The 25,192-nt window shown below is 38.8% G+C and overlaps 2 protein-coding genes across 3 annotated transcripts; both read right to left on the bottom strand.

Annotated features, from left to right (window-relative positions):
- Nucleotides 1-3,460: 3,460 nt before the first annotated feature.
- On the bottom strand, nucleotides 3,461-7,339 carry pts (6-pyruvoyltetrahydropterin synthase). Its single transcript, XM_067488992.1, has 6 exons — nucleotides 7,201-7,339; nucleotides 5,754-5,833; nucleotides 5,637-5,659; nucleotides 5,240-5,296; nucleotides 3,945-4,015; nucleotides 3,461-3,863 (listed from the first exon to the last, which is right to left on the bottom strand). Exons 1-6 carry the CDS (start codon nucleotides 7,290-7,292, stop codon nucleotides 3,740-3,742), a joined length of 447 nt encoding a protein of 148 aa, XP_067345093.1. The 5' UTR covers nucleotides 7,293-7,339; the 3' UTR covers nucleotides 3,461-3,739.
- A 1,516-nt stretch (nucleotides 7,340-8,855) lies between these two features.
- On the bottom strand, nucleotides 8,856-19,132 carry LOC137106121 (glucagon-like peptide 2 receptor). 2 transcript variants are annotated; one of them, XM_067489147.1, is made up of 13 exons: nucleotides 18,458-19,123; nucleotides 15,473-15,569; nucleotides 15,286-15,390; nucleotides 14,383-14,504; nucleotides 14,082-14,188; nucleotides 13,423-13,579; nucleotides 13,165-13,324; nucleotides 12,863-12,923; nucleotides 12,720-12,786; nucleotides 12,380-12,468; nucleotides 11,943-12,081; nucleotides 11,821-11,862; nucleotides 8,856-10,883 (listed from the first exon to the last, which is right to left on the bottom strand). In XM_067489147.1, the coding sequence occupies exons 1-13, from the start codon at nucleotides 18,527-18,529 to the stop codon at nucleotides 10,515-10,517; spliced, it is 1,587 nt and encodes a 528-aa protein (XP_067345248.1). In that variant the 5' UTR covers nucleotides 18,530-19,123; the 3' UTR covers nucleotides 8,856-10,514. The 2 variants fall into 2 exon arrangements, with proteins under 2 accessions (XP_067345248.1, XP_067345249.1); XM_067489148.1 differs by lacking the exon at nucleotides 8,856-10,883 and adding an exon at nucleotides 10,905-11,132 and having other exon boundaries at nucleotides 18,458-19,132.
- Nucleotides 19,133-25,192: the final 6,060 nt, after the last annotated feature.

The following is a 25,192-nucleotide window of genomic DNA, read 5'->3' as shown; positions in this document are numbered from 1 at the left end:
AGTCCAAACATCATTCATCGCTTAAACCGCCAGAGACGACCTGGTAACTGCTTCACAAACACGTCTGCTCTGCTCCTGAAAGTTTGAACGTTATCAAGTTAATTTGCTTCTCCAGGAACTGCCATCCAAAGGTGTTTTTAACATGGGCCATTTTATTATGGGGTTTTAGGACATTTTGCAAAAGTTAATAAAAAAAAAGCTAGTATTACTTGGGGGGCTTGGCATGAAAAAGATTGGGAACCTCTGCCCAACCAATCAGCTTTTCTTATCATCATAGACACGTCAACCTGTATCGTAATCACATCTCCTGCTGCCAGTGCTCATGTGTGAGCTCTCATACATGTCCTGCACCAATCTAACATACTTCTCTGCCACTCCAGACGTCCTCATACAATACCACAGCTCCTCTCTCAGCACCCTGTCATACACTTTCTCTAAATCTACAAAGACACAATGCAACTCCCTCTGACCTTCTCTACCACCATCTGACCTTCTGTGTTCCTGTCCTGAAGACCAAACCTGCCCATCACATTCTCATCACCTCTGTTCCCTTCACCTACATGTCCATTGAAATCTGCACCGATAACCACTCTCTCACCTCTGGAGATGCTCTGCATCACTTCATCTAACTCACTCCAGAATTTCTCCTTCTCTTCTAACTCACATCCTACCTGTGGAGCATAACCACTAACAACACTGAACATCACCCCTTCAACTTCCAACTTCAGGCTCATCAACCTGTCTGATCCTCTTTTCACAATCTCCTCTTTCAGGATAACTCCTACTCCATTTCTCTTCCTATCTGACCCATGGTAGAACAACTTGAACCCTGCTCCTAAGCTTCTAGCCTTGCTACCTTTCCACCTGGTCTCCTGGACACACAGTATGTCCACCTTCCTTCTCTGCATCATGTCAATCAACTCCCTAGCCTTCCCTGTCAGAGTCCCAACATTCAAAGTCCCTACTGTCAGTCCTACATTCTTAGCTTTCCTCTTCTCTCTCTGCCTACGAACACACCTTCCTTCTCTCCTTCTTCGACTTCGTACCAACAGTAGTCCAATTTCCATCTGTACCCTGTAGGTCAACAGCACCGGTGGCGGTCGCTGTTAACCCGGACCCCAACTGATCCAGTATGGTCTGATTCGGTCCTCTGTGTTATCCATACATGGGACTGTCACAAGGAGACACTGCACACTGTGACACTGAAAGTTTCACAGTATCACGTTGTCATAAATTGTAAGTTTGCTGATTCTGACAGTTTTATACTTTCAAATCCTGAAAGAAATTGTATTTTCCACAAAGTTTAACAATTTCTTTAAGAGCCCAAACACAGGACATAATTTAAAAGATGCATTACATACTGTGCCATATGTGTGTCATAAAACATGTGTCAAATGATGTCAGTTATTATTGTTATGTCATAGTATTGTAAGGCTGAGATATGACTTATACCAAAGTTGCTTGTAATGAATTGAAATGGTTGAAATGGTTTTTCAATCCCCACAGCAGAGAGTTACAGTGCGACAGTAAACCCCAGGTAAGAAATCACATTATGTTATTCTGTGTCTGCCTACTTCACTGCTCTGCTACAGCTTTACATAGTGGTGAGAATTAATATATTATTTTTGTAACAGTTACAACATTAGACTCTACACATATTTGACCTGATTAACTTAACATGGATTTTTTTTTTTTTAACATAGGACCTTTCTGGTTGCCAAAAAAAAATACAGTTTTTCTAGAAGTAGTATGTTGTTGCCCCCCAGTGGCTAAACATCACCAACACAAAATCACAACACATCACAAAATCTTACCTTAATGTCCATTTACCAGCTCCTCTGGAGCCCTTGATGGTTAGATTATTTTTTTTTGTTCAGTCAGGAGAACAATCACACAAAAATGCGTGATAAGTAAAAAGTATAAAAACAACAAAAAGTTTATACTCATACAGTATTGCAATATATATATATATATATATATATATATATATATATATATATATATATATATATATATATATATATATATATATATATATATATTTTGCTGTGACATCATCTGTCCTTTTTTATGTCACAGCCAGAATGAATTCTGGCTTTGGAATAAAGAATCCGTTTTACTGCACGCAAAATAAAACATAGAAGCTTGGAAAAGTACATTTATTCAGGGAAGATTAAACATGTATCAAACACATTAAATATTTGTCTAGTCGCAAGGCATAAACAGTACAGTAGATAAACACACACATAAATACACTCTTATCTTAAAATTGTGGGATATAATGTTTTATCACCTGTTTTTATTCCATGATTCACACACATTGTTTAAAAGGTTTAAGTGTCAAATTCTGCTCTTAATTTGAACGGATTAAATTGTTGTTTAATGTTTTTTGTTTGTTTGTATTAATTGAATACTACAGAGGGACACAAACAAAAAAATATAAAAATTTTTGTCGATTTTTATTTTGTTCATTGGATAAAATCTGTATTAGACTTTGCGTTTTCTATATATACTTTCAAAAAATTTGAATTTGAGAATCCTATTTGAATAAATAAGGTGGCCAAAACATTAGAACCACCTCTTCGTAGAATGCACTCCAGTCCGACTCCATTACTCATTATGACCTCAATAATAAACAGACAGTAGAAATATTACATTTCTGACAAGTTTTAACCTAAAAGAACTTATGAAAAATGTAAAAGCAGAATTTATGGCAGAGCCACTGTATTGGTCTGCATTACATTGCCCAGCTAGTCATTATGTTCTGCCTGATTGGTATATGTTTGTGCTTATTCATATGTGCAGCTGTGTATGCATTTATTAAAGATTAATTACGGTCAATATCCTGGAAAAAGAAGGCTATTTGTAGGCAGGTCGAACATTAACAGTTTACATACTCTAAAGAAGTTCAGTTGACTTGACATTATTTAAGCTGTAAGGACTAAAAAAGTAGATGATGTCATCAGAGTTGCCATAGCTTGACCTTGGAGACTTTGAACATAAAGCCTGTGTTACAAACTAATCAATGTTTCCATTCATGTTTAACCACTATTTTAATTCATTTATGCAATAATCAACTTGTTCTGGAATAAAAAGTATTTATAGTATTACTATAAATGTATTCAAAGTACTCCTATGCAGTATAAGCAGGTGTAATGCAACAAGCTGAGATGTACAGTATGTATGTTTGTATCACTAGATGTCATTATTTAGCCAGTTCACTGTGGTGCTGCTGAAGCGTAGTGTTCAGAGTGTGCACCTCTGATCAAATGCTTCATCCAGTCTTATTATTTCATAGCAGGTGATTTGGTTTTTTTTTCCAACAATCTCATATTATGGCTCTGTGGCTTTTAAGTAGAAGGGGAAAAACAATTTTCAGGGTGTACATCATCTCTCTGCCCAGTCAAAGCTGGGATCACCTCCATCTTAGCCCTTCACCTTTATACAGATAATATATGGCTACATGGACAAAAACATTTCTTTATTTAATTTTAAATGGTAACAGTTCACTGGTCTAAATATGTTTTTCAACAAGAATAGAATTTCTGTAAAAAATACTGAACGTTTCATCAATATGCTACACATTTTTTTGTGTAAAAGGGGCAACAATAACTATATCAGCTCTGATAAAATTTTACTCTTACTAACCAGAGTCTGCAGTCCTTAGTAGGCAAAGTGTAAATTAAGCAAACAACAATTAATGGTACTTCTAAATCAGACATCACATTAAGTCGGCTCCTTACTCTCCTCGATATATAACAACATTTTTATCCGTCTCATAAATCTTAATCTCGTACAGCAGGTTGGGGGGGAGGGCCTTCACCATGTTGTCCCAAATGTAAACGGCCACATTCTCGGTTGTGCTGATGGACAGAGGAAAACTTCATTAATCAGTGAAACAAATACACATACACATACACTGTGTACTGGAGAAGGGTACACACCTGACAACATTAGCAAAATATGGGACGTCCTTATCCAAGTTTTTATGGTCCAGTGGAACCATAATGACTTCCTGCAGAAAGGAAACAGACTCAAATGTGTATAAAGGAAAAAGGTTCAGTTGTGGTGAATTATCACCAAATCTACAGAGCTTTTGAAAAAACTGGATTATATTATTTATCGTGACCACAGTCATGGTAAATGGTAAATAGTCTGCACTTATATAGCACCTTTCTACCTATTGGTACACTGCTTCCTATTCACCCATTCACACTCACTATCTCACAAACACACACACACACACACACACACCGATGGGGGAGCTGCTAAGCATTTCAAACTAAGTTGGGGTTCAGTGTCTTGCTCAAGGACACATGTGACCGGAGGAGCCGGGGATCAAACTCCCAACATCCTTAACATGTGAGCTTTATGATGTTTAAAGGGCATTTATATGTTAATGTGTGACATAAAATTATAATTAAACAATGCAGTAACTGATGGAGAAGACTGCAGCTTTAATATCACACAGGAAATGTGGCTGAATAAGAACATTTCAGTGACTGAAGGCACTAACAGGCTATTTCATATAATCTTGGTGATACAGTGCGGTGAAAAAGTATTACTTCCTGATTTCTACACTTCACCTTCAACACTTAAATGATTAGGATCAAACAAATCTTATTACACAAACCGGACCAGAGTGAATACAAAATGCAAATTTCAAAATGATGGTTTTATTTATTAAGGTTAAAGATTTCATTTCAATTTCTGAAGTAGGTATATTGACACAGGAATCAGGCGCACAGTGATCAGCTGTGGTGAAAAGGCCTTGGATCTTTGGATGAACAACAACCTTTAGAAAAGTCCTTGTTGAGCTTGTAACCAAATGCCTTTGTATTGTTGCACCTTCCGAAGGGAGTTTGCCCTTTATATTGGTCATTATTGATAATAAATGATGGAAAATTAACCAAACATATTTCCTCTTGTATTAAAAATGATTAAAAAAGAAAGAATATGAGACTGGATAGCAAGGACAGTTAATTAATGGGTGTGTTTGAGGAATATCTATATATAGATATAGATATAGATATAGATATGTATTTAATCTGTAACCCTCTGTCTTTCCAGTATCAAACTATTTTAATACAAGGCAGCCAGAAGGAAGTTTACTACATTCATACACATGTGGTCCCCAAACTAGACCCATACAATGCAAATTGAAAATCCAGTTTTTGTGTGAAATACTTTCTGATGAAACCCCACTAAGGCGAAGACAGTGCTTTGGAGCTGATCTTACCTCAATGCATTTCTTCAAGTCGGTCAGGTTTATGACCATGCCAGTGCGAGCATCGATCTGTGGACACATACAGGATCAAAGCTTGAACACCTTTCTGTGTGTCTCGTTTGTGTGTGTGTGTGTGTGTGTGTGTTACCATATCACTAGTTATTCATGATGTCAGAACAAATTTACAGATTGAAGCAACCGATTTAGCTGTGGTTTAGGGGCAAGGTCTTCTGCAGTTCATACGATGGAAACAAGCTACATAAATGACTAGAGAACCATAACAATCGATTTGTAGCCGTTGACAATTCATATGTAACTTGAACTTTTTAGAATACAATTAATCAGCATCCAGTATACACATGTCTCCTTTGAGCTGGAATCATTCTCAAGATGCCTGAGAGATGCTCACCTTTCCTCGCACTGTTACTTCCACTGTGGACAAACAAGAATACTGAATAAATAAGAGACACCGACACAGCCGCACTACACTGTTTCAGGCTATTATAAACGACAGAGCGTAACAAACCTTTGTAGTTGTGTCCGTGACCGTTGGGATTGTTGCATTTTCCATAGACTTTTTTATTTTCCTCATCGCTCAGGTGAAGGCTACAATAAAAAGTTTCAAAACACTAACACATTAGTATTTCTACTATCTTTTGTTGGTTTTATTCAATTAAATGTTCAAATGAAACTGATGACAAAAACACAAAAAAAAGACAAACTCATTTTTAAGCATATCTGAGGACAAAATAATGTTTAAATCATATTTCCACTTTCAGCAATAACTGCCTGACAAATCTGTTTGATTTTTTTTTTTTTCACTTTTAAAGTTTTTCCTTTTTGGTGTGTGTTTTGATCTAATTATAAAGCTTTGATTAAATAAAACCACCAAAAAGTAATAGAAAACCAAAAGTTTCTTCCAAATTTTTTCTTGCCAGTGTATGTGTAGAGAAAATCTGTCTCTTGGATTCACAAGTCACACAAGGAAAATGACCAATGGGACATGTGCTGCCTTCAGGTACATCCCATACACTCACACTAACTGATGTTATAACACCGGGGTCACCAACCTTTTTGAAACTGAGAGCTACTTCTTGGGTCCGATTAATGTGAGGGGCTACCAGTTTAATACGCACTTTTGAAATAACAAATTTGCTCAATTTACCGTTAATTCTATGTTATTATCAATACTTAATTAAATTAATGATATTAATCTATGTGAATACAAAGATCACAATAACTTCCAAATGTGATTTAAAAAAGAATAGCAACAAAAAAAATTAGATGCAGCTCATTAGTAAGTGGCACCATGTTGGTGACCCCTGTTATAACAGTGTAAAAAATCATATTAATTCTGTAGAAATGACGAAATGATGTAGTAATCACTTAAAAGGAAAAGCATCCGTAACAATTTGTCATGCTCAGAATGTGACTAAACATATAGCTCAAAGTTCATAAAGTGTAGCCGGAATCTGTGTTAGTCAAGAGAGTAAAGAGAAAGTCAGCAATTAAAGAAACATGATTAGTATATTAGCACTAAAGCCTGATTCCAGGTTGTTATTTTCTATGTACCTAAACCATGAGGCTACAGAGAATAATAAATGTGTCTGGCGCCTTCAGTGATGCCTTTCCGAACCCCCCGACAGCACGTGGAGGCAGCACCAGCTATAGACTACAAATCCCACGAGAGGTTTCGCTGGTTTAAAATGTGCAGTGGTCCACAGACAGTGGGGACATTAACCATTTGATAAACTGATCCAGGATCAGCGCTGTGGCTCGACACTGCCCATGGTCCTGTGGTTTTTTCGTGTCTTTCACACACATAAGGACATTTCTGGAGCGTATTCGGACATGCAGGACATTCGAACATTAGGATCCCATCCGTAAATCAGTAAAGCGTCAGAAATAAAGCTCGATCCTCTATCGGTGTCTAAGGGGAAACTTGTCTCAGTACGAAGCGGATGCTGGACTACCTGTGGAGGCGGTGACACGCGCTGAAGCTCTCGATTCTGGTGATGTATCCGATGCGCTCCGCTGCGCTGTCGGTCGCACAGGATCCAGCCATGGTCGCTACCTAACGGGGGAGGACAGCGGATAATCTGCTCAGAGGCCGGAAAGAGGAGGCATGAAATACTGCAGCCCACGTGACTCACTGTTTGGTTATTGGCTCGTATCAGGGCGTAAATACAACTCACATGTCCACATGCGAATAAAGAGCACGGGATCCCTCAGGCCGAATGGACATAATGATCCCTTTCGAGCTGAATTATTAATGCACACATGCACAAACACCGTCTGTGTAAAATGCAAATCAAAAAGAGAATCCAAAGAAAATCATTATGGAACTTCGATGAGGTGAAAATCATCTAGATCATAACTTTAGCTTTTCAAAACTGTCAAACGCCACATTTAATATTTTGTCTTTGTACCATTTACACCCCAAATTTTCTTATGTACAATGTGTCATATTTAAAAAGCTCGTGAGATTTTTTTGTTAGTAAAACCCACAGGTTGTACAACTAGTAATTACAGCTATATAGAGTAGTAGTAAAGAAGTAGGCTGCTAAGTAAAACCTGACAGAGCTGTTACATGGCCAGAAACTGTTAAATAAGTTCTGCTGTTTAACATCAAGTGAGATGCTATGAAGCTTGACTTTGGTCCCATTAAGAATTCTCTGTAATGAAACCCTTATATTACCTACTGTATGACATTAATGCTGCGGGGTCTGCTCCCACCTTTTGGGCAGATTGTGTTGGTGCTCTCTGTCTTCTCTGGTTCCTCAGCTCGTATATGCTGCATGAATGAACAGGAGATGTAATTGTGCTGCTTCTGGATGGTGCAATAAACCTAGATGAATGTGGTTCTGGACAAACTGTTTTCAGTACTGTGTGTTTGTGTGTGTGTGTGTGTGGATACACTCAGGGGAGCAATGATCCGCAGTGACTAAGGGGATATCAGGATTTATAGTAATGAATTGTCATGATAAGAACTAAAATGGGAGTGGAGCTGTAAAAACCACTAGAGCAGCACTTTTCTTAAAAGTTGGAAATTTGGTGCAGATCGGGTTTTATAGTAACAGCAATGTCGTTAAGAGCTAGTTTGGCTACAATAAATCCCAATTATGTTGAGTTTGAAGACATTTCACAAAATAAACATCTACACTTAAACTTGTATAAACATGTAGAGAATCCAACAATATGTTGTAAATATAGTGAAGCAAAAGAGAAAAAGAAAGAAAACTGGGCAGTTTTGAAGTGAATTTAGTTTAAAGCATTTTACTAAGTCTTAAAGTTGATTCTTAGCTTCACTGAATAGGAGCCAGAGGCTGCAGATATTATTGTATTTAAGCAGCAAAACCACCACCTTGTGTTAATCTACAGAGGAAACAATATTTAGAAAAAATAAAAATGAACTAAAATTCAAGATGGAGCTCGACATGGATTAAACAAAGTCGCTTGTTTCACTATAGAAACAGTAAATCTGTATAAACTTTATTCCCTTAAACTGCTTCACTCAAGTGATCAGCAGATATTTCAGTAAATTAATAGCAATAACAGGTGATTGTGTTCGCAGTTTAGTTGTGTAGGAAGGTATTTTGGTGACTGCGTGTTCAGTGCAGACAAGAAGACAGTTTAACAGCTGTTTATTTGTGCACATATACATTGCTGTGAAACAAGTACACATCATGTGATAGTTTGAACTGTACAACAATCTCTGATTCATTTAAAGCGCCAAAGAATATAAAACATAAAATGCCTATAAAAGCTGCTGCACGTCCAGCCATATTTTTTTTCAGATTAGGGCGACAAATACATTGTATTTATTTACACTTTTCAATCCAGATGTTGTGTCATGTGGATATTTATAACTGGCCTGAAATATAGGATGCTATATTTTCTATGCTAAATAAAACACTGACTTTTGTAAAGTTCAACTTTGATACCGAAATGTACCATCGGCAAACCATCCTGGCAGTACTGTCCTCAGGCCTTTGAAAGGAACTGAAGCATCGGAAATGAAGTGAGCTACTAAGTCTCATCACTCATCACCTGTTACATCCTGCATTTATACCCTGCTCTTTTGGACTATAAAGCGCTTCTCAAAAGACACGAGTTAATGCTACATACACATTATTAGGACAATGTTACCGATGAAACTGCTTTGCCATCATGTGTTAGCCCTTAGTTCACGAGCTGTGTACAGTGGCTCAATGACAACTGTTGTCCTATCATCGGCTGTTTCACAAGAAATTGTGGAGAAACTTATGGTTTTCTGATGTGAGCAGCTCATTACGTTATCGGTGTGCACAGTACTGCACACATCGGGTGATGACAACGGTGTACTTGAATTCACATTGATGTGAAAATATCATCAACCAATTTGAGTTTCTTCTTTTTTATGAGTGTATAGTGGTTTCAGATCTTCTAATAACATCATAAAACCTGAGAAAAAAAACAAAATACAAGTTTGAATTGATACTTTTTGGTGTATTTACTGAAGCAAAAAGGCTCCTAAGTACCTTCATGTCCAAAAATAGATGCCTGGCTGACCTTAATAGCTAGTTCAGCTTCAGACTCTGAACAGGTCATTCTAAAACATTTAGTTTTCATTATAAACCTTTTCTGAGATTTACTCTTTCTTACTCTGGTTCTTCAACTCACAGACGAATGACCCAAAGTTCCCCTTCAGGGTTCTGTGGTAAAGAGCCGAATTCATGTGTCCTTTAGCTATTTCACGTTGTCCTGACCCTGACGCAGCAGAGGATCACCCTACACTTTACCATCGCAATGATTGACTGTAGGTCATGGTGTTGTTTTTGGTTAGACCACATGGAGCGAACGATAATCTCGGTGTGTTGCGTCAGAATTGACAAAGGTTCTTCAGCAGTGGTTTTCTCCTCACCATTGGTTTTCCCATGATGCGTTTTTTCAGCCTGTCATGAAAGAGATCTTCACTTCCTTGGATGTTTTCCTTAGAACTTTTTCCCCACAGGCCCAGTTGGTCATCACCTGTTTGCTTCAATGAGTACAACTTGTCCAATTTCATTTCAAGGTCTGAAATAGTTTAGTTTGAGATACACACACAAAGTGAAGAAATCAGGAAGGGTTCAAATGGTTCTTCACAGCACTGTGGGTTAAATTTGCAACAGACACAAACTAAACATGAGAAAGGGCCAGTTGGCGTCTTGGCCCAGCTGTGTGAGGATGTGTTTCTTCCTCCATGTGTTTACCAGTGTATACCCGTGCACGTCAGGTGATGAAATACCAAGAGGCCAGCTAAATGGGATCAAAACTCGCTCTCCTCCAGGATCTCCTCCATGGTTTCCCCAAGTGTCATCTCTCCATCACTACTGGACAAGCTCTTCCTGGTAAGAAAATCGAGTCCCGTTGTGTCACATTCCATCAGCCCCTGACCTTTAACATTTCCCAGTCCAAGTGTTTCACTGCCTCCTACTACAGCCACTTGAAGCAGGTTTTGGTGAGTTGTTATAGTGGCTCCCTCATCATAAGAATCACTCTGCCGAGTGCAGTGCGGCCGCCGCCCTCGAGTGCACTTCCACAGGTGCTTGATAGGCGCACCACGGAAACAGCCACGGACCTGGAAGTGGTTGGTGAACAGGAAAAGCTGCCAGCGCTTCTTCAGTTCAGCTTGGACCTAATTACAGAAAAAGACTACTTACCAGATATTCAAACGTGGAAGCATAAATCAGCCTCAGCCATAAAGCTAGTTTCATGGGGAGATGATCAGATTACTGTTTTAATTGCACCTGATTGACATTTTCTCTAAGTGCCAGAAAACTTTAAATTACTGAAAACAATAAAAATCCATCCATCTGTAACCACTCAGCTGTCATTGGGCGAGAGGCAGGGTACAACCTGGGCATGTCTCCAGTCCATCGCAGGGCTAACACAGAGAGACACACAGACAGACAACCATTCACACCTATAATTTAGATTCACCAATTAACCTAACATGCACATATATGGACTGTCGGAGGAAACTGGAACAAACCCACACAACCACCAGGAGAACATGCAAACTTGACAACTACAACTACTGCTTCAAATCCCCGACCAGCTGCAGTCTTTCTGTCCAAGTGTAACTAAAGCTACAGTTACACTTGGTCAATTTGTTTTGACCTGTTTCTTTTTTTTGGCCACTCTACAGCAGTTGAAAACATTCAAGTCTTCCAACAATGTATTGACACATTTAGGAAACACTGAGCAATATTCAATCTTAAAATCTTCACTTGTTGAATGAGTCCAACATTCTCTCTCCTTTTAGTTGTGTTGGATTCCATCAACTCTTGAGCTCTTGGGCTCTTGGGCTTCAACTGCTAAGCACAAGGAAATTCCTGATACTGTTTCTTATTCGGGGCTGGGCAGGAAGTGCACAGTGGTTTATGTAAATGTTTCTGCCAAAAAACAGCTGCTTGCTGTTGGAGTTGATGATCTGAAACCAAAGCATTGAGCTAAAACAAGCTAAAACACTTTAAACATGGACAATGCAGTCCTGTTAAATTTTTGGCTTGTTTCCAATCAGTGTACACTATTCTAATGAAAGTCATAGTTCCACAAAAGAAGAGACGTACCTCTGCATTGGCAAAACAGTAGAGCGCAGCCACCAAGAATCCCTGGAACAAATTTGAAGTTAGTGGGGATCTAGACCAAAAACTGCTCTTCTCAGGTATAAAATGAACGTTAGGGTTGTTACTTGGAAGGAGCTGAGGGTGAGGTTGATAAAGTTTCTGGCATAGCGACTGCTGCCCTCCAGACATTCATCTATTAGCACGGTAAAGACGACCTCGTGCACTCCCAGCAGAGGAATCAGTACCAGGGTTGCTCTAGCCAAGCTGGGGAACAAACAGTGATACATAATTACTGCACAGCTGATATTTGTAATTAATAATAATAATAATGGCAAATTACTATAAATGGGGGAGCACGCGGATAAGTGTCATGACATTCATGGTGGAGTACAGAGGGGAGTTTATAGAGTTGACATTTAAATTTGTGCCATGCATTGGAGAGGGAAGAACCTATTGCACTGTGTAAGGACACCACTTAGGAAATTGCTCTCAAGGTCAAATCTGTTTCCTGCCATTTGGTTTTGGACACAGTTACACTGGTGAACAAAGGCAGGGGAAGTACCTGTATCTGTAGTCGGTAAATTTCACCTGATCTGCCTTCAGCTTGGACAGAAGAAGCATCAGGATCTTGATGAATATAGAGAAAATGACCTGCAACACACATACACAGTAGATTTAAATGACTACTAATGAAAAACAGCCATGCTTGTGACTTCAGTGTCACACTCCCTCACAAGACTGGAACCATTAAATGCAGGAAATATCAAGTGTATCACTTGATGTTTGGCACCAGAGAAACTGGACTCAGGAGTAACATGAAGAATCTGTACCTAACATGGACATCAGGTTCAACGACTGTTCAACAGTTTTATAAAGGACTTTCAAGACAAGACTACGCTTACCAGCACTGATAAAGTTATTGGGCCTCGTATTATCCACCAGAACCATCTGTTCACAATTGACCAGCATCTGACGAATAAAGGAAGAAGTCAAGTTATAAAGAACATTTTCATTTACTTAGAGTGAATTATTTGAAAAAACTCACTCTGTGTTTTCATATAAAATCTTGACAATTGTCCATGGTGTCACAAACAAGACTGGTGTCCCTGAACAGTCGAAAAAAAGCATTTCAGAAAATGTTACTCCAACCGGACGAAATAGTGCATCTGCAGATGAATATTTGGTGCAGTAAGACTCTTACCAGCAGAGCAGTCTCTTTATATGAGATTTATTTTACCACAGTATGAACTGTCAGCCAGTGCCAGAGTGGGGCTCAAAGATGGTGTTACATCAGAGAAACGGGCTACAGTAGTTTTGACAATCTGTGTTTTGCTTGTGACAGCTTACCCCATCCTAGCAGCATGTACTTCTTCAGCAAACGTCTTTTGGTCAGCACAGCGGTGAAGAGAAGCGTGTGTAAAAAAATGGCCTCCACCAAGAGCCAGAAGTAGTTACAGGCCACAAAATACTCCATACACACTTTGGAGAATTTGCACATTGAGGCTATCTGTCAAAAGAAAAGTTAAATTAGTCTTGGTCCCAAGTGGTGTATTCTATAAACTACTACATGACGAGAGATAGTCAACAATCTGTTTCTTTTTATACCGTAGACCTTGAATATTCGTTCCATCCGATGTCATCCTTCGGTAGGTTGGAATACATGAAGTATAGTATACTTTCCTTCAAAATGACAGCCATGGCTCTCAGGATGAATGACACAAACAGATTCATGTGGATGTAGTTTCTGGTACAGTGGAGCTTCCTGATAAACAGATACAACCGCAATATGAGGTAGGCATTGATTGGAACGTCCTTTTCAACTGGAGAAGCATTACTGAGGGAAGATGTCAGGACCTACAATACGTGGAAATGACAAATGATCAAGGTACATGTCCATTGTCTTATAAACACTCCTATGCTTCCTCTACGTAATGGGACATAGTGGAAACCAGTAAATTATTGTCCTTATTGGAACTACATTAAAATGAAGGATTGGCAACTGAAGGGAGGCACATTTTAAACGAATCTCCAGTAGTTTATTTGTAAGAGAAAAAAAAGGAAAATGATAGAATTATTACCCAATCTGTCTGCTGTAGACACCCATCACAGTCTACAAACAGCTCTGCTCAACTTTGACCTAGTATACTTGCTGTAGATTGTCCTACTGACACAGTTCCAATGAAATGAAAGGTCCACGTTTCAACATTTTGAACACATTCTTTTTCGGTTTCATCTCCTAAGATAGTGGTTTGTTTAGTACTGACCTCAACATGGCCATCAGCAGAGTGGCCAGTATGAGGGAGGTCATGGACAGGGAATAGCCTATTACAGCGATGAGTCTGAGAGCTGTCTGGCGAAGCATTTCGTCCTCCTGGTCACATACAGATAAGAATCTTAATGTGCAGATACAAAAAAACTTTTCGCATGTTGTTGTTGAAGACAAAAGTTCTTGGGCAGTTGTCAAGTGAACAATCCCTAATGGTTTTTGTATAATGTCTATCATAAGAAACCACAAATCAACAAACACATGTCAACCTGCTCAATTGTTCACACCCTCCTTCTCACTTTGTCTTTAAAGTAATGGTGATCCTGACATTCGGACTCATCCCTCCAGGGCTCAGAGGAGTTTTCCCTCTGTCGCCACATTCCATTTTCTAAGCATTCTCGATGTGCCTTCCTGGAGCCATCTGCAGGAAATTGAAAGACACACTGAAAAGCATTCCTTCTTCAGTCACTGCAGCCAGTGGAGAGATTGATTGGGCAGGAAATCTTTTTTTACAACGTTACATCATTTTGCAGCTTAACATCAAACTGGGTAGGTACAGGATGGCTACTTGTTTACAGTGATTCAATAGATTTTTATTGCATACTGCATATCCTTTCAAAAGGCTTGTCTCAATAACGCTAACTATTTCCTAGGATGTTATTTCAGTCAGTAGTTTAAAATTGCCAATTTGCCAAACCCTGATATTTGTAAGTTTCCTCATGTAGCAAATCTAGCAGATCAGTGCTCACACAGTTCCAATGGCTCCCTTTAGGCTAAATGTGCTCACAATGCTGTTTTAAAAGGTTGACTGTTGGTGGACCCCAGGTGGACCATGGGAAAAGAGTAGAGTCCCCCACACATGGGCCGGTTTTTTTAGCTAGAAACAGAGGGAGTTTTAAAAGCATTATTGTACATTTAAACTAAAGCCATAGAAGGCAAGTTAAAAATTGGTGAAGTCACCCTTTAATGTTTGAACCATCAGTGTGTAATTAGGTGTTTAAACTTTAAACTGATTAGTACAGCAGCCGGTCTTGTGATAAACTGATGGATTCACAGGGAATGACTGCAACGATAAACTGTATGAATAGCACAAAACAGCCATTCATAGAACGAGGCCAAAGTTACAATTACACTTAATTTGTGAGGAAGACATGTCATGCACTGGATGCCTTTGAAGTGAATGGGGTTAACTATAATCTTACCCTCTTGGATCCATGGTAGGTAAGAAGGACAGGGGACCGACACATTCCCAGGAGATGAAAAGGGCCAGCACACAAACATGTCAAATGCTCCTCTGCAGTAGTTTCCTGCAATAACAAAGGAATAATTTCTAAAGATTTCATGAAAGTAGTAAAAATCGAGATAATTACTATTTGGCAGGAGGCTCACCAGTTTTTAAAAGTGCATCTGTTGCCAGAGTTCTATTGCAGTTCTCCCAATATTCAGCCCGTTGAATTATCAGACTTTCAAGCACTGAGGCCGTTACCTTTCATAGGGTTTCACAAGGTAAGAGAAAAGATACAGAGTATTACAGAGTGATTTGGTTTAGCCAACAAAGCACCTTGGTTAAGGTTAGAAAAAGACTGTGGAAGCAAAATCACACATTTGGTGTGAAGTCAATTAAGCCAAATCATGATTAGTCAAAACACCATGAAAAGATTTATCAGTAGTCAAAATATACTGTCTGAGAACATTTTAGTCATATGTTCAGTACCTGTGTACTTGCAACTTGCAAACTTGTAATCTGGTTGCAGTTAAACGGTCTTAAGTTATATAGTGCTTTTCCACCTATCGGCACTAAAAGCGCTTTATGCTGCTTCTTATTCACCCATTCACACTCACAATCACACACACACTCACACACCGATGGGGGAGCTGCTATGCAGCTGGTCAACACTCACCGGGAGCAACTAAGTTGGGGTTCAGAGTCTTGCTCAAGGACACTTCGACATGTGGCAGGAGGAGCCGAAGATTCAACCAACAACTGTGAGATTGGTGAACAACCGCTCTACCTTCCTGGGCCACAGTTGCTTACATTTCTCACAAAATGCATTTTCAGTTTAGCTGAACACAAATGTAATTTTTAGGAGACAGTTTATTTATTATATTACTTGAACCATACTACATATATATATATATGTGTTTGTGTAAATGCATGCTGACATTATAGTGCACATAAAAAGAGCCATACAGGTGAGTGCACATTACAAAAAAGTTTTTTACGTTGTGAGAAACCAACTTATTGTGGCTGGCGTCATTTGATTCAGTGTAAATAAAGCAAAATTTTTGATGTGCAGGTTTAAAGTTAAAGTTAATTTACAATAGAAACCGGGTAATGAATTTAAATGGAGCAGTGAACCAGAGCATTAAAGTTCCAGGTCATGAAAACAAACCTATGAGCTGAAAAACCCAAGAACACTTTCAGAATATCCACATTTTTCTCAGTGGGTTTGGTGCTTAAAGTGTCCATTATATAAAACATTACAAAGTGTAGCTAAGTAAACTGGAGCTTATTGATTTTGCGATGTGTTATTCACAGTAGGTATTCTAATATAGGCTTTATTACATTGTAAAGAGATGCTAGTTATTTTCCACTAGCTTCCTAATCGTCACATGATAAATGGTGTGTATACAGACAGGTGACAAGCAAAAGGAAAAGCAAAGCGCGTTAATAAGCTGCTTGGCCCAGAACAGCTTTAATGGAAGTTGGCTCTAACTAGGTAAGTCACTGGTGTTCAATCACTTCAGATCTTCACTTATTTTGGGTTTTACTATCAGCTGCAGTGTAAAGGTCTAAAATCTCCCTCCGATGTTCACCACAGTGAAATATGGTGAAGACAAAAGGCCACAAATCATTGCTTTAATATGGATCTTTTAATTTATCAAATGTCTTTATGTGATAAACATAAAGAATTGTGACAAGACAATACTTACTAGGTAGTTAACTTGATTTCTAGGCAACATAACTAATTTATTATAATTAATGATCACCTGGACTTTTTTAAAAATGAATCATCATTAAGATAACTACACAAATTCTCACTTGGCAATAACTCTGTTATCAAAGGAACAACTGATGATTTGATTTTGTTAAACCTGCATAGATTTCACTGTTTATTAGTTCCCAGACCTTTCGATGTACAGTGGTATGAAGTAGGTGTTGTAGTATTTGTATTTACCCACTTGGTGGGAGTATTTAATCAGGTCCACGGTTGCCAATGAGAGAACACTTTCACCCGTATTTCTATCCTTTAATTGATACAGTCAAGTCATCAGTCCGTGCAAACACACCTCTCTGCGGAGTTTCACTGCTGTGGATATGTCCTGGTCTAAAGGTTATGTATTTGACCGCTAATAAATTAGTCAATGCTTAGTCATAAATTATGATTCCCGTCTAAATTGATGTCATTAGAGAGACAGATTAGCGTCCCTTAAGTTGAGAAGCAAGCTGCAGACCACAGCTTCCACTCTCGTCATTTAATAATTCAGTGTCACAGCCGAGGACAGTAGCTGTCCTATCTCGGCCCAACACTCCCAATCTTCACACACCAGTGAGAAAGCAGCTAAACTCTGCAGCCTCTCAGTGTCCATTCTGCTGCCTGGTGGCTTATCCACCACCTGCGCCACAAAGATTTCTCATGCGAGCCGAATGACGAGACAATTCACTGGGACTGTCCACAGTGGTATCACCAGTGAACAAAAGACAACAGCTTCTGTTTTCTCTGTCTTTTTGTTTTCTCCTATGGGACTAAACCTGCTTTAGATCAAGCAGCAAGATCTGAAATCCATAAAAAGTTCTGTGTACTATGCTGTTGAAGATGCTTCTTGATCTAACTTGTCTTTTCTCTTCTTTCTTATTTTTTTTTTTGCTTTCACTCCTTGAGGGAAACCATCTCTCTGATTTGATTTTCAAAAAAGATACCGAGCCGGTTTTTTTTTTTTTTTTTTTTTTCCAGCCTGTTGCTAAACTGGGATTTTCAGGCAATGATTTCATTAAGAGATATGGCAGAAATTGCAGATGAGCAGTGGGGTTTCCTGTAGCCCAAACCCAATATAAATAAAAACTAATTTAAGATAAAAGAAAGAATGTTGTATGTTGTATTTTTTATCTCTCCACAGTTAAGTGACAAAAGGTTCTTTGGTGTGTTTCATGAGAAATCTGGCGAGCATACTTGCGTCATACAGCCAATCGGAGAGTTGTTTTAAGGAGCCAAGAGTTGTTGAAACATTATTTTACAATTTCAGAAAAATGTAACAGACTAAGAACATTTGGAAAATGTAATGTAAATGTATGTGAATGCAGATCCAGCATCAATGCTCTGTGTTAAGCGAAGCTAAAACTGAATGATCATGTATGCTTGCAGATGTATTTACCTGGTGGTTGATGATGACAATGAGGACTGAGAGCGGGAGTGTGGTCCAGGACCTCTTGTGCCAGGTTGGCATGGTGCCGTGTGTTTACATTGAAAGCAATTCTTAGCTGGTTTTGCCCCTTATACCACACCCCTGCTCTCACCAGGCCTTAGACTCATACTCGCTTTCAGCTGCTTGCTCGTAGTTCTTCCTCTCTCACCACATCTGGTACGGTAGAGTTGAATGTGGCTTCCTCTAAGGTAGCTCCAGAAAGCTTAGTTCACAAGTTATTGGGTGGATTCGGGTTTGCAAGAACAGAAAATGTTCTATTCCAGTTTGTGATGCTTGTAGAAGTTGATATCCCACTGTGTTCTCAGTTTTCCCTCAAAATCTTTCTCAACAATTCAAATAATTAAAGGATTCCTGCTTTCAGTTATAGGGTTATCCCAGGTAAAGAAGTCCTTGTCTGAATATGAAGACCTCTCAGGCTGTGAAGGAGGTGGATCAGTCTGTGCTCCCTATGGAAACACTGAAACTGAGAGCGCCTGTGGATCATCACTGACTGATCGCCTCTCCCACCCAGTCCTCCCCTAACCAATCAAGATAAAGCCGGCTACAAGATTGGACAAGACAAGTTTGTAGTCCAGCAAAAGTAAACTGGCACACAGCTTAATGTACCAACAATGTACCTCAATAAGCAAATACACACATGAAATCAACTTCAAACATGAACACATACATAACACAAGTCGTCATCCATGCATACACACACCAACACTGTACCACCTGTGTGTGGAGAGAAAGAACACCACTGACCCCTCCCCTCTCACACAGTAACTGGGCATCACCCAGCATTTCTGACACTAATGGGGATCTAATGTAAACTAACAGCACCGAAGCTAAATGGGCAAGTAAATGGGAGAGCTGCTTGCACAAGCCTCGTGCTCTGCATGAAGCCTGTCTGATTGCATATGCCAAGCAAAACATGTTGATTCAAAAGTCTGTTAGCAAGGGAGAGAGGTGAGGACAGGCTTGTTTTAAACCAGTGAAACACAGAAACAAATGGTTTCACTTATTCTTTATAAATCTTCATAGATTTTTTTTCCCTTCTGGGAGTTCAACAGCCTGCTGTAGGGCAAAGGAAAACTGAAGCCGAGCCAGCAGACAACACAATCACAAACCCACACGCAGCTGAAATGTGAAATCCTTCCAATGACTCGTTCAGAATCTTGTGCAGCAAGGCCTCTCTGTTTTACTCTGTAAAAAAAAATCTGATCTTTTACTTTGAAAATCCAGAAGTCTCTTTCTTGCTCCTTGGTAGTTTCATCACCAAAGTGTGTAAAAGAAAAGTGAGTGAAGTGTCATCCCACATGTGTCAGTGGGCCACTGAAGCAAACAGGCGACCTAATGTAGTGAATATGAAAGTGGTCGGAGGGCACAAAAATGGGAAACAAATTTACAAGATCAACTATTCCAGATGAATTATACTTCACCTATGGGCTGTCGTGTTTACTTGCAATCCAGCTGTGACGCATGAAACCGTTCCTAGCAGAGCTTGAACCATTAGGACCATTATGCGGTTTTTCAAACGGACACGCTTGAACTATAACGTTACCGTTTTGACAGCTTCTTCCTGCTGAGTCCAGCTCTGAAAGACAAACTTACCGTACCGACAACCCGAGGCCATGTCTGCTTCAACCTGCCTCGCTGTCTTTGACATCTTATCAAATTGCAAGGAAAATGTTTGATATATGTATTTACCTTCTGCTCTAAACCACCTCTTTGCTGTCTGTTAGTTAGAGACATGGTGTAGACATATGGGCCTGTCACAGCGCTATACTGTCATGCTAATGGAGCTGGAATAAATTTAATTTCGCTGTTCGTTTCGTATATCACTGTGACAAATAATGGGACGCCTGGTGCACTACTAGGTCCTGAAACCCAATAATAGTCCATGAATTTCCTCTGCAATGGATTCTGTCACATCCATGCCACCAGGACATTTAAAAGCGATATCGCCATGAAATAAAAAACAAAATCACAATTCTGAATGATTTATCACCATAGTCTTCCTCTTTTCAGTTCAAATTCAATTTCACACTTTGCCTTCTGCCGTCCGTTTATTTTGCCTTGAGCTACAGTTCAAGACTTACATTTTCCCAAAAAACGGAAAAATCTATAGAACGTGATAATTAGCAAATAATCGAAAACGTATACCTATAACTTAACCTATAACGTTTGGTTGAAAGTAGTACAAACACAGCAGAGCCCATTGAATACTAATCAATAGGACCCCCCCAGCATCTTCCCTATCTTTGTCTCTGTCTGCTGTGCACAAGCAACAGTGTTGATCTTGTGTTGATTAGCTGTGATTGTGCAGGGACAGATCAGTCCCACACTGTACGGCATTACAAGGAACATATTTCTACTTCCAGCAGTGTATTTCCGAAATATTTAACCCTCCTTCGATTCTCAGCAAATGCCAGGACAGGATGTTTCAAGGGCAGAATACTTACTTTACATGACCCTGTTATGACCCAGCAGACTAGGCACATTTTTATGAGTTATTGCCTCCCACTGGTGTAGTAGTGTCATTGCCTCATGTGTTTCTTTTGTAATTCTTTTAATTTAGCATCACTCCAAAACAATCAGTAAATTGGCTTGTTCATCCTAAAATTACATCTAACTTGATGAAAACTAGTTAACATTACATTGATAATTGAGTGAAGTTAACTAAATAATGTAAGTAAGGATAGTTGTTGGATTTTAAGTGTAGCCAATAATTTTTTAAAGACAGAATTCCATTCTGTTCTAGTTATAGTTTTATGTTCTCAGAGAGAACTTAGCAGCTTGTTATCGAAGGAACTTTGGTGACAGCAAAAAAAAAACTGTGGTTGATGAAGCAACTCAGTGGCATCACGTTAAGTGTAATGTGTAAAACAAAGCCGTGAACTGTAGGGGAGGCAGACATGGTGGTTAAAAGCATAATAAGATGAAGCTACTGTCTCATAAATGCAGACCTAATCAGTTACAGTGAAAAAAAGGGCTGCTGCTTTTGTGTGTTTTGACATTACAAAAGTACGAGGAGTCGATGATAAACTAGTCCGTTAATTTCTAAATAGCTGAACTAGATGCAGCACCATTATGGAAAATCCCTGTTTATTTTCACACATCATGAAGACCGTAATAAACTCTGTCCCATTTAAAAAAATACTGGTATAATTCTCAGCAGAATGTATCTGAGTTGTATGAACGTGAATCTGTGCTAAACAAATTCATACCGTAAGTAATGAAGGCAGGCATACCTTTTACGGTATTAATGTGCACTGTGCTATATCTAGGTGGTGGTCTAGTGAAGAACCAAAACAGGGAATCAAATCCCCCTGGATCTGCAGAATACTAAACAGTATTTACTTCAAGTGTTTTCCCATGATAACTGGATTGGTATGACTGCCATGAGAGATAAACACACAAACCAGATCAAAACAAAAGTACGGGACTAAAGTTGATTTTCCTTTTAATGAACTTTATGTATGGAGACAAGTGTAGTCTCTGAAGAAGAAGTACTTTTTTGTGTTTGCCATATTTATTTTTCAAAACACGGGACTGCAAATCTGCAAATTGACCACTTTTATTATATTCAATGATGACCTGTATAATCAGTCATATTTTTTCCTCTGTGGTAATTTTTATCATTATGAATCACATCACATTTCAGATACACTACGAACATTTCATATTTATGTGTTTTTAGCAGTGAGGTGACAAGTAAGAAATTATTTTTACATAATTTCTTAGTTGTTTTTTTGTATGATTTAAAACCCGCATCATAAATGCTTGAGGGAAGCAGAACAAATTGCGAACATAATATCAAATTATCAATTTTCATAGATTTTGAGGCATTCTGCTAAACCTATTTATTGACATAGAAGAAGGAAAATGATATTTAAAAATGGCATGCATTGATACTTTTGGTTAGCAGGGGACAGAAAAACGAGCTGAAAAAAAACACACATTTGACATATTACATTTTGAAGTAGCTACAATGCAAGCAGATAACACGCCATTAAAATATTTATCGAAGATGGTTAAGCCCCCGAAATGAATGTATTATAATACGCACTGCTCTTTACAACGTCTGCTTGGGGATCTACGTTGGGTTTTTTTAGAGCTTTTCTTTAAAAAACCAATAGTTTCTTACAACGGAGTATTAGGGTCAGTTAAATAACAAATGAGATTTAAAATACTATTTTGAGAATAAAGTCGAATAGTCAAGATTTTTCGACTAGTTTTTAGCACATTTATGCTCCTACAAAATGTCTTCTGTGGAATTAATTCTACTTCACAAATGGTTTTAATAACTTGAAAATCATTTGTCTTTCACCGTATAAACACAGTTTGGCACATTGGGACTTTGAAGAGTCCGTGCTGCACAGCTACAGTAGAGAGATGAAGCCAGCACTGTGGGACACATGTAACACTGATGTACAGCCAGGGTGCAGTGGGGTTACCGTCGACCCCTCCCCTTAATGCTGGTATGGCTCCACAACAACCACACACCTCTATCCGGCTCATCAGAATGGTCGGTTTTCTACCTCTTACAGAGGAGACAGGATTTCTGGACTACATTGGTGCGTCCTGCCCATTCTTTCCAACTTTCTTTGCTGTTAGTGTTGCAAGTTATCTGATAATGCAAAATGATATAATTATGGTATCACGTCAGAACCTCCCTCCTACCAGAGCAGAACTGGCAGGTTAAAAAAATTCACTGGTTGTTCTGAAACATATTCGACATTTCAACTTTATTCTTGACATTGTCAATTTTTTTTTTTTTTTTTACTTTTTAAAAAACTTTTGTAACTTTATTCTTGAAATGAAAACTAAAACAAAACCTCCTCTTATATTTCTTTTCTTTATGTGACCCTAATACTATATCGTAAATTCCTGTATAGCTGGTAGTTGGTGTGTGTCAGCAGTGAGAGACAATGACATTTGTAAAGTGGTCAGCTGTAAAACACAATAAACAAAGAATGCTTGCACATGCTAAGGTTTGCTGAAGGAACCTGTGCAGCTGGGTGATAGTTTTTTATGTTTTTGTTACTGTAAATGACCCCTTGACTCAGTCATTTCATAACCTCTTATCACAACAATTTGAGCAGTGCAGCTTTAAATTACCTTGCGTTATGAGGACTGTCAACTGTTAACATGTACAGCAAAGACTGCAAAAGTCAATATATCAGCATTAAATTGATCACAAATACCAAATAAACTTAATGACTGATTCAACAGTTCTCTAATATATAGGATATAGTGTGCGGCTGAATACAGGAATTTGACTTTCAGGTAGTTTCATCCTGGGTTTATCTTATCAACTGCATTCCTGGGGTCACTGTCAGATAAAATTTTAACTTGATTAACTTCTATTTGCCAGAAGTGCTTCGACAAGCCCACAAGAGGGTCTGAAGTATGTTTGATACGATTACAGATGGAGTTTCTGAACTCCTATGAAATATCACTTATCTTCTGACTGGTCTGCACTCAGATCTATTGGGGGTTACTGCTGGTGGATTAATTGGTGTCAGTGTCTACCTGTGTGTCTCTTTGAGTGTCGATGTAAACTAAAAGAAATATCCAAGAACTCTGCAACTTGTTTCTTTATTGGTGGTAAAGAGTGTCAGAGGTCGGGTAATGCTGACCTTTGAACAGCAGGGGAACGTGCTCGTACGGCTGAAATGTAATGTAAGAATTCATGCTTTACCACAAATCAATCTGACTCAAATTCGGGGAGGTTATTTCAAGTTGAAGGAAGTCAGCCATATTAACATAGCTACACGCTGTACCTCACCTCACTGCAGGTCTATCAGTGCTAACAGAGTTTTGTTCTTACACGTATTGGGTAAACACGGCATTGCAAATGTTTACGATCTCCTGGAAATGGTTTGGAAAGTGTTTAGCGGACGGGACAGGTGTTATGTGGAAGGTTAAACAGGTCGTTGTGCTGCTGCGTAAACTGTTTGCATGTGTAATGCCTGCAGCCATGTCCTGCTGTGTTTGGAGGCTGGAGCTTTGGCCACTTTAAAAGAGTACAAACATTTCTTTGAGAAGATGTAGCCTGAAGTGAAGATGTTGTACAGGCAGAAAAAAAAGGGTGGGCATCACAACTAGGTCATAACCTGTAACAATGGCATCACAAAGTAATTAGTCTCATTATACTGAAAGACTGCGATAACACAAAATTCACAATCTTTCTTTGAAATAAAAGCTTTTTTAACTTTTGCACATATGTACATAGTTTATAGACCACGTGCTAGTATCCTTCATGTGTTTACATTCTTGCTGAAGTAGAAGAATAATGGTGGAGGAGAGGGAAGGCCAGCTCTCAGTCGGAAAAACAAACAAGATGAGGGCCACAGAAAGAGCCTGGAGCCCATGGACACTCAGAACATCTTGTTCACTGGTTTGCCTGGGTCAACATCAGACACAGCTCCAGGCTCTGCATCGCTCCATAGCCAAATAACAGCATCAGAACCACATCAAGGTGGTAAATGACCCCGGGGCCAAGGTTGTGCAGGAGGAAATTGTTTTTCTCTTTCTTTTTGTTCTGTTTTTGGTTCCAAGGAAAGAAGAAACACTTAGTCAACTTATTTACTGTTCACTGTTTCAGGGGAATTTGCCACAACTGAATTAAAACAAATTTGAAAACTTAACACAATAATTCTTACTTGAAAAAACTAGTAATTACGTACTAATAATTTC

Source organism: Channa argus, chromosome 20 (assembly GCF_033026475.1).
Source record: "Channa argus isolate prfri chromosome 20, Channa argus male v1.0, whole genome shotgun sequence".
NCBI lineage: Eukaryota > Metazoa > Chordata > Actinopteri > Anabantiformes > Channidae > Channa > Channa argus.
This window is presented reverse-complemented; position numbering and strand designations above follow the sequence as displayed.